Source organism: Sparus aurata, chromosome 5 (genome assembly GCF_900880675.1).
Source record: "Sparus aurata chromosome 5, fSpaAur1.1, whole genome shotgun sequence".
Lineage (NCBI taxonomy): Eukaryota > Metazoa > Chordata > Actinopteri > Spariformes > Sparidae > Sparus > Sparus aurata.
The window spans coordinates 13,811,622-13,821,715 of NC_044191.1; the positions used below are offsets into that span (position 1 = coordinate 13,811,622).

Genomic DNA, 10,094 nt, shown 5'->3' on the forward strand with positions numbered 1-10,094 from the left:
ACATTTTCATTATTAGTCTATGTATAGCACACACCTATCTGTTTTTTTTTTTTTTTTTTTTATTAAAATGTAACATGCAGTGGTCACATATACTTGTCTTCTCTCTTCAGATGCACTTTTAACATATTTCCCCACCAGCCCAGTGACACAGCATCAGGTGCTCCTGTCCATCTATCTCAGCACAGCAGAGTGACACAGCATCAGGACTGAAGGCACCAACAGACCTGCTGACTGGCCATCTCTTCTAACTGACAAAGTGAGATGAGAGTTAGTTCACAGAGGACCAGTTCAAATAAAAAAGCAGTGACACATTTCCCAAAAACAAAGATGGGAGAGTGTCAACATGACTTTTGTAACAGAGTCTTAGTCAAAGCTGAAAAAATCAAAAGAAGCTGGCTGATGTACTCAAACAGAAATTATAGCTTGCACTGCTTCTGCTGCTAAATGTTTTCTCCAAAAGAATACAGACTTAATAAGGAAGGACTAAAGGACTGGACAAATGCAAGCCACTTGCTGATGGTTCATGAGGATAGCCGGGAGCACAATACCCACATGGCAACATGGAAGGAGTGGGAGGTCGTTTTGCAAAGCGGCTGACAATAGATAAGAGAGAGACGGCACTTGTTGAGGCTGAGAGATAATATGTTTGCACAATGCCTTATTTATACTGTATTTTTATCACTTGTTTCTTTCCTCAGTTTTTATTTGGTGGGATATATTTGACTTAAAACAAATAAAATCTTGAATATATACATGCAGTTTCTGTGTGAATGAATGAAAATTGAATGTGAAATGGACTGCGATACAAGGGGGCTCCGCCTAAGATTTTGCCTAGGGCACCAAATTACTCATCACAATAACTACACACAAAATGTTATCACAACGACGTGGCTACTTCATGTGGCTGCCAGATTTCAGCTGACTCAATTGTCAAGGAAATTTGAATTTTAGTCATAGTGGTTAGGAAAGTGCGGGGCTTGCACATCAGAGAAAAAACAAATTAAGTTCCAATTTTTCTCAGCTTGAGCACAAACAACAGGACAGATATCAACAAAAGAGGCGCAAAGCCTCATGGAATAAGTAAACACAAGAAATCCACATGGGCCATGTGAAGTTCAAACGATTGAAAAAAAATAATGCTGAAATTAAACATATATTTTTTTAATCAAAAATGTTTAGCAACAGGCAAGTCAGCTCTGTCATCTCTGCTTTAACTTTAAATTCATGTTCCGCATATGCTACCTTTCCAATGAAAATTGACAAACAGAATAAAAGGGGGGAAGTGAAATGTGCATCATTTTCCAGGAACTCCAGAGTTGATGCTATAAGATAGATAACTATCTATCTCAGATAGATAGATAGATAGATAGATAGATAGATAGATTGATTGATTGATTGATTGATTGATTGATAGACAAGCATAATACAAGTAGCACATGTAAACTGAACGGTCTTAAAACACTGATTCCTGGTCACGACCAAAGGGAAATTATTCTTTGACTTTAGCCCCAAGCAACCTCTGTAAAAGTAAACACTGATTTACAGGTTCGAGATGTTGAGACTTATTGTGAAATCCTTTAATATAGTAGATGTGGAAAAAACATTTGGGGTCTGTATTCAACATAGGGAAAAAAAAGAAGGTCCATTGCTGTTGTTTTTCTTCTTGCCCGCATTTTAAGAAGGGCTGCTGAAGGGTTTGATGAGACCAAGCTCCATAGCTTTGACTAGGCATGTGCGTGCCACGTCGATGGGGTCCTGCCTCTTGGGATTGTCCTCTGCCTTGCCAATCACTGAGAGGATTTCCAGCATCTCGCTTTCGATCAGCTTCTTGACCAACTCACTGTCATCTGAGCTGAGCATGTTGTAGACAACGACGAGGCCACGGTGCTGTATCCGAGGGTCGGTGCTGAGACACAACCTCTGCAGGATCTCAAGCCACTGGGTGGTCTGTTGGGAGAGATCAATCACTCAACACATCAGTGACACTCAAACTTGGTGGTTTGGATATATTTTTGTTCACACTTGCAATGAATCACTCCTCTTAATCACAGAGTAGTGATTAACCAAAATTAGTGACTAAGTTATTGTATATATGACGGCCCTTGCTGTGTTTGAGTGTGTGCCACGTTAGTAGCTGTGTTAGTCATCTGAAGAATGACTCAGAAGACGTCCAGTAAAGTGCGACAATCTGCCGATCATGTGACACCGGCGTGAAATGTATGAACCATTGTTCCTGCAGATAGACCGATAAAGACTCAGGATTCAGTCAGGATTCCCCTAACTTTATTACAACCATATTTTCCTTGTTTTTTTTAAAAATGTCTCTCAAAACTTGAGGGAAGTTTGACACGTAACAATCCCAGCACTGCTAAACCCCAGCTGTAATGGAATGACACACCGGTATCACATGATTATGATCTAGATGGTGAACAGTGCATGATGCCCTTTAAGCAAAACAAAAAAAAAAAAACAAAGAAAAAAAAACAGGAAGGTAAAGCATCAGTGTCATTGTTTCTCCTATGACACCAGATTCAAAATCAACCTGGACCATGGCTCTATCAGTAGAGATAAGGAACAAGATGCAATGAGATGCTGTGTAGTTAGGCATCACAAACAGGTGGAAGTGTTTCACACAGTGCCAAGTTTTTGCTCATGTGGCACCTGACAGATTGTGTAAGTTATCAGTTCATACACTCAGTACATACCACTTTGGTCATTTTGGTGCATAGCTTCTTCTGAGCAGCAGTGAGCATGGCAAGACCTCCAGCTGCAGCTCTCTGAAGATCTTCGTCTTCCTCGCCACATAGCAACACCATCAGCTTCAACTTATCATTGCCATCTTCCAGATAACGTTCTTGGACCTGAGACACACAGTGGAAATTTCCATTGTGTTGCACATGTTGACTCATAAGTTATTATGCACGGTTACAGGTGCTTTCGTTTGTTCTCACCTCTTTACACGAAACAAGGTTGCACATGCATTCAGTGGCAGCCTGTCTGATCTGGTCATGCTCCTCAAACATGTAGTTCTCAATTTCTGGCAAAGCGTGCTCTTTTACAATCTTCACTCTGTAAAGCAAATAAAAAAACACAAAAACCCCCATGAGCTGCAGTGGAGTCACTTGCAAGAAATTAGCTGTCAAGTATGAGCATGATATCATGTGACGGTGCAAAATGTTACCTTAGTTTTTCACTGAAGCCAGACAAGTTGGTGAGGCTTCTCAGAGCTTCGTAGTTTTGCATTCCATCTCTGTCTGTCTGAAGTAGGTTAACTAAAGGCCGCACCACCTCATACACCTGTCAACCAAGAAAGACCACGGGTCAGACAACAAATCAACAGACTCACATACTGAATTCCAAAAGATAGGAGAATACAATTTCAACAATGATAATAATGATTAAGTACCACCAGCAGAACCACTAAGACTAACACAGCAATCAGAAACAATAGTAAAGCAGGGAATGTAAAAAGTGTGTAGTCTGCCAGAGATTAGGAGGACTGTGATAAATTTCCACTTCTGTTTCCTCACAATCTTTGTGTATCGATATAAACAAAGCAACTACTGTTTAATGTCTTACCCTCTCACCAGGGAAGGCAATTTCTGGGTTGGATATAGATGCAATCTTGGCAAGGGCATGGCTGGCCTTCACCTTCCCAGCCTCGGTCCCTTCCAGAGCAAGTGGAATCAAAGCCTGAGGGCAGAGCCAGAAGAACAGCGGTGAACAACAGGGATAATGCCTCTGCAGCAGCCAGTTGGTCCAGTTAATGCTTGTGAAGTTTTTGGGGATTTTTCTGAATATTGTGAAACACTGTGACTTCATGTAGTGTCATAGATTAAACTGTTCTCTTTGATTTCAAAATATATCACTCACCTTTCCTCCACCTTGGGCTACAATAATACCACGATCTTTGGGATCCTCTGACAATGCCAAGAAAACCCTGAAGATAAACAAAATGAAAAATAAGTTCAATGAAAGTCATGCAATTCATGATATGGCATGTTATGAATTGCCCGAATCGGTTTTAATGGGCGATTTCAGCCGGTTACGTGACATTCTGATGACACAGAATGACTGGTCACTATTTTGCTGCATGGTCCTTTCTCTCACCTTGACAACAGCTCTTTAGTCTGATCAGTCAGTATGGCGTTGTCTGCTTTGACCATGACAGCAAGAGCTGATGTGACTCCTGCCTTCAGCAGCCTTTTCACTCTCCTCTCAATAAAGTCCTTCTTGTCCTGAGAAAGGCAAGTTTACAAACTGTGTATAAGCATGCATACAGCATGAGAAACAGTTCCTGCTCTACCTATGTCAATTTAGATGTTGTGGTCTGTCTGGGGGGGTAGTTTATTTTGTTTTTCTTCCTCATTTACCTTTGGGTGCTGCTCCGGCACATGCTGCTTTGAGAACTTGGCCAGTTGAACCAGCTCAGGTATGATCTCTTTCTTTTCGTAGCAGTTGGTGCAGTTAACCAGGGTGCACGCTACGGAATACAAGACTGTCTTATCCTTGGACTGAAAACACAGAAACAGGGAAGTGGTTATTTCTATTGTCCAACCACATTCACTTTATGCTTCTCTCTGCCTCTTATTTTCATACCTTGGCCAGTTCAAACATGGCTTTCATGGCAGGCTCATCCTCAACAAAGTCATCTTTCACGTCAGCATCATTAGTCAGATAAGCAAGACCCTCGATGGCCCAGTTCCTTGTTTTGGTATCAATCTGGGGATTGCAAAGCCACCTAAAGGAGTGAAATAAGAAACATTTATCAGAAGCTGTGATGATGTTAAGTGGGAGGATGTATGGTATATTCTGATGCTGTATGAATTTTATCCAAAACTTGACATCAAAATATGACTAGATAAGTGATAAGGTAATACATATATCTAAATCTAACACGGTTTCCTCAACAATATCTACACACCACCGTTTTGTCGATCATTCAGGGTAAAAATCCTCTCGATTCTTTAACAATCTGTGTGTGAGCACTCACTTTCTGCACTGCTTGGCCAACTTCTCTGTGGAGCCCTCGGCAAACTGCCTCAAGCTGTAATCATCACCTCCAGCTGAACCCAGTTTACAGAGACCCTGGTGAGGACATGGACATGAGCATACGTACAATACACATGCAGACAAAATCTAAAAGTTGTATAGTCTAGTTGAAATTCTTTAAATTCTATTCTATCGCTTTTTCCCATTTCGGTGTACACTCACCACGAGTGCTCGTATTTTGATCCTCTCATTCTTGGTCTTCTTGTAGATGTCCTTGAGCAGTGACACACCGTTGGTGATGATGAAGCTGGCGCGGCTCATCTTTGAGGAGGAATGGATCAGCGCCTCCACAGCAACCATCTGGTCCACCTCACGTTCAGAGCCACACAGTGCCACCATCATCTCCATTATGCCTTGATGTCCAACCAGAGCGTTACCAACATCAAATGGACCCTGAAGCAGTCCTGAGATGGCGTTAATAGCATGAATGGTCTTGTCCATGTTGTTAGGGTCGATTTTGGCTCTAATGAGAAAGGAAGGGACAACAAGGGAATGACAAAAGAAAAAACAAAAGCGATAAAGTGGATGACGTGAGTTGGCTAATTCTCAATTTACAAAGTCCTGGCCACAACGCTTCACAGTGACTCTGTATTTTATAGACGTACTTAACATATTCATCACAAATTTCCCTGAAGTTGGTTCTCTCTGGGTCACATTTGAGGTCGTCATAGATCTTGTTGAGGAGCACGCTTGCAATCAGCTGTGTGTTGTCTGTCAAGGGCAGCTGGTCTGGTAGTTCAGGAACCTGACCACACACCTTGAGGATCTTCTTCAGACCTGGAGAACAAACACATATATACATACAAATTATATATCAATATCTCATGACAGGAAGTCTGGTATGCAGCAGTGGTCTTTTGCTCAAACTGAATAAGTGATAAGAGACCGATGTTGTCTAGCTCACCGTTGTCAATAGTGAACAGTGCCCTGGAGTTGTCTCTCTCTTTCTTGTCTTTGCGAGGCACGTTTTTGCTCAGCAAGTTCAGCGCCTGGTCTCTGCCATGGCCAGACACCTTCTTACTAGCAACCATCTCCAGCAGAGAGAGAAGAATGGCTTTCAGATCTTTAGATGCATCTGCAGAGGGACAGATGAAATAACAGATTGTATGGCTCAGTCAGCAGCATAGACGTAGTCATTTCCCCTTTACATTATGACTGTGATTCTACAGGATTTAGTTGCAGATTAATAATTTAGCACTGAATAAGCGTTCATAGTAAAATCTACTTCTTGTTGCAGATACAGATAAGTCTCTCTCACCCAGTACCAAGGCCTCCTCTTTCCCATATTCCCTATTATCTCCTCCTGTGAGGGAGTCGTTGATGCACTGGAAGAGGTTGCAGGTTGCCAGTGCGATCTCCTCATTGTCAACAGCCATGATGCTGCAAATTTTGTCAATGCCCACCATGTGAATAATAGCCATGGCCTGTTTAGGGGTAGTGAAAAATAAAATACAAATAATATCAAACTTTTTTTTCGAACAGGATCATATAGTAGAGGTTATACTTTTAAAATGTGTCTTTTATTATCAAATTTTATTTGTCTTGACTCATTTTTAAGGAGTATGCTCACCCGAGCTTTGTGTCCTGTGCACATTCCCGACAAAGTACGAACAGCAGCCAGGATCATTTCTGGTTTGCCTGTCTCTATCATGTTAAGCAGCAGCTGCACTCCATTGTTCTGGAAGATTCTCTCTGCTCCGGCATCCTCTCTGGACAGCACAATCAGGTTATTGGCAGCCTAAAATAAAAGCACATAAACAGTAGCAGAAGTGAAACCACATACATTTAGCCACATCCCAACAAACAATAAAAATCAGCAAGAAGAGAAAATACTCACTTTTTCCCTCTTGTCCTTTTCCATTTCATCATCAAGGAGAATCTCAAACATATTCTGTACCCTCGAATCTGTGGAGAATGTTGTCTTGAGCTGTGGAGAATCAAAACAAACGCACATCATTTCCTGATGCTGACACGTCCCAGTCATATACAAGCAGTCTGTTTGCGGTTCAGTGTCAATTTTCCTTAGTATAAAAAACTGTTGTAATACCGTTGAACTCTTAAATATGTATAGCAGTGTGGATTTAGCACTGTGGAATACATATCTGTGTGTTTTTTGTTTACTGTGTATCTATTTCATGTTGCGTTTTCTTTAATGCTGACCTTGGCCTGGATGTCTGCTCCCAGCCTGCGTAGAGTTTCTAGGAAGGTCTTGTTCTTTGGTTCAAGAGTGGCGCATCTCTGCACATCCTTGAAAGCCATGTCCAGTTTTCCTAGCTTCTCCAGAGCTTGGCAACGGCGGTACAATGCCTTGATATCTGCTGCATCAACATCAATTGCTATAAGAGAGACAGAAAGAGTCATGATGAGTCCGTGGCCTTTGGTTTAAGTTCATTTTGTAAGTGTTTTTGTGTCATTGCTGTTAATGTTTGGTTTGATTTTGTATATCTGTATTCATTACTCTACCTTTAGATGCATCAGAAGCTGCATTGGTATAGTTTTCCTGTAAGAAAAACAGGGGGTATCTAAATAAAAGTCCAAAATTGCCAAAGACATTGTAGATATAATCTCTTATTATGTTTGTTTTTATACTACTTTCCAAACAGCTTACCTTTTTTAAGTAGCATGCAGACCTGTTCCTGTGAATGACAGCAAGCACTTTTTTGTCCTTGCACACCTTGATGGCACTAGTGTAGCACTCAATGGCCTTGTCAATATCTCCTGTCTGGAAGTGTTTGTTCCCCTCGTCTTTTAACTGGATCGGGTCTCCCATCTGGTCGAAAGACAGAGTGTCGATTATGACATGCAAAATCTACATAGTATGTAACTTAGGTTTCATTAATTCACAATTCACCAGCCAAAGCACAATTTCACAATTTAAGTTTCATCAGTCAAACAAGCAAATGTAGAATTTTAACTGCAATAAAGCAACCAAAGTCACATTTTACAATCACATAAAGAGATTTCTGTAAACGAATAAATGTGTTGCAAATTAAAACAAATCTGCTCAGTAGTTTTAGACCTATTTGTCATTTCAAAGGTTGTTTTCATAATCTGTCTTCATAATTCCATTTTTTAAAACTGCTATAGAATTAGAAAATGTTTTACTCTTACCATTGTTGCTAATCAGTATCCTGCTGACCTAGGTCTTCTGTGGCACATGGGCATGCACATGCTATCTCTAACTTTAAATGGCCTCCCCTCAAGCCTTATTTGGGCATGGTCTCGTACCCCAGTCAGAGCATTAGAACAAATGACACTTTCCCAATGGACAGACACCATCTCCTCCTGCTCTCCTGATAGGCAATCGGTCTATTCCCTGTGTCCTTATCCTAAGTACCCTCTACATACCAGAGTGTCAGTCAAATGAACAAAAAACCCAGATGTCTATAGCTTTACAGTACCTTTAGGGTTGTGCAGTGTGTGTCTGCGGTGCCTCTTCGTAGATGGTCTTGATCCCCAGTCTTTAGTGTTTGTTAGAAACCTTTCCTGTCTTCTGTGACCTCCCCCCACCCACTACTCAATTTATATTTATGGTGTCAATCTCAATGAGGTTGGACAGAGCCAAGTTGGGCGATTTGACACACACAGGGGTTCACCCCAAGCACGCCAGAACCCCAAAGAACAGCGTTGGTCAGGGGTCATTATAAACCATTATTATTTGTGTTGCAAAAAATTTACCTCAAGTAGCTTTGCATTGTCCCAGACTTTATTAATATAACTGTTATTTTCCTTTAAGCAAGTTTTGTGAGAGTGACCCCCTCAAAGATGGTCTGCTCCTGATAAGGTCTATTTAGGGCATAGACAGCTGAGAACTTACCAGCAAATGCCTGATGCCAAAGTGGCTGGGGGGGTGGGGGGGTTGACAGCTGTACAACCACAGAGTACTAGTATCTTCTGGAAAGAAAATGAACTCGAGCCCCATTAATTGGTGTTGTGATAGGTAGGGTAAGGGCCATGAGCAAAAGAATGCACTGTATCAAGGAGGGGGCCCTGTAAGTATACAAGTGCAAATAAGTGAGTTTGTGTTTGTTGTTTATGTGTGAAATAGAATATAATAAAAGAGCACAAAACAAAGGTGGTGAACAGGTCAGAAAGTTTTACTTTCACCAATTATTGCCATAGTTGTCATGTGTCTTGTTGTCATAGCAACAACTGCACAGGTGTTGTTTGGGTATTGTCAAGTCATAACTAACAGCTTACTGAAATATGTCAAAAGGCTGTTTCACACTGTTATCTTCGCATCAACAATTTCCCACACTGACTCATGGTTTGACTCATCAAATGATGAATCACCTTGTTAAATGCCTGAGTATTCACGTGTTATTAAAGATATTTCAGACTTGACAATGGATTAGTTGTTTCCTTTGCCTGTTTGAGTCTCACTGGATTCACATACTCCCTGTTAAGCACATTTCTACTAGGTGAAACAAAATGTCAGTTAACAACAGTTGTCATTGAAGTAGCAAATGTCTGTCTGCAGTCATCACCAGGTCAACAGGACAGGTTGAAGTGAAAAGGATTGCAATACAATCAAAATACATCTAAATTAGGGAAATATGTAGACATTGATTAAACCTTTCAACTGGTCTCTGCTTTGCCCATTGTGTGTTTTGATATTTGATTAATCTAGAGTGATATTTTATTTAACTTTTTTCAAACACTGTGTTCATATTCCCAGAGGGGAAAAAAATTGGGTTATTTTTTTTTTTACCATATGGTCTCCTCACTTCCTCTTATCACGCACCTTTTACATTAGAGAAGGGAAGGAGTGCTTTAGGGAGCATGGCCTGAGTGTAGCCTATGTGGACCTTTAGAGCCTGATGCCACCAGGTGGCATAATCCAACCACTACAGTGAGATGGATAATAGTACACTATTAAATTTGGATTAGTGCAGTAGCCAAGTATTTTGGGTATACGCCCTTCTAGGCCTAAAAAACACAGTGATCATCAATCATTAAAAAATGCAGGGGAAGCAAATAATTATAAAGGAAGTTGACTGTTAGAAGTTAACTGCCCCCAGTGTGGCAGTGGCTCCATGGGG

The 10,094-nt window shown here is 40.9% G+C and overlaps 1 protein-coding gene across 2 annotated transcripts; it reads right to left on the reverse strand.

Annotated features, from left to right (window-relative positions):
* Window positions 1–1,546: 1,546 nt before the first annotated feature.
* On the reverse strand, window positions 1,547–8,567 carry unc45b (unc-45 myosin chaperone B). Of its 2 annotated transcripts, none has more exons than XM_030415710.1 (20): window positions 8,454–8,567; window positions 7,661–7,822; window positions 7,516–7,552; window positions 7,213–7,388; window positions 6,890–6,979; window positions 6,623–6,790; window positions 6,311–6,476; window positions 5,957–6,127; window positions 5,658–5,829; window positions 5,215–5,515; window positions 4,994–5,088; window positions 4,600–4,741; window positions 4,374–4,514; window positions 4,111–4,238; window positions 3,874–3,940; window positions 3,580–3,693; window positions 3,182–3,297; window positions 2,952–3,069; window positions 2,706–2,861; window positions 1,547–1,947 (listed from the first exon to the last, which is right to left on the reverse strand). In XM_030415710.1, the coding sequence occupies exons 2-20, from the start codon at window positions 7,820–7,822 to the stop codon at window positions 1,675–1,677; spliced, it is 2,793 nt and encodes a 930-aa protein (XP_030271570.1). In that variant the 5' UTR covers window positions 8,454–8,567; the 3' UTR covers window positions 1,547–1,674. The 2 variants fall into 2 exon arrangements, with proteins under 2 accessions (XP_030271570.1, XP_030271569.1); XM_030415709.1 differs by lacking the exon at window positions 8,454–8,567 and adding an exon at window positions 8,164–8,226.
* Between the last annotated feature and the right edge of the window lie 1,527 nt (window positions 8,568–10,094).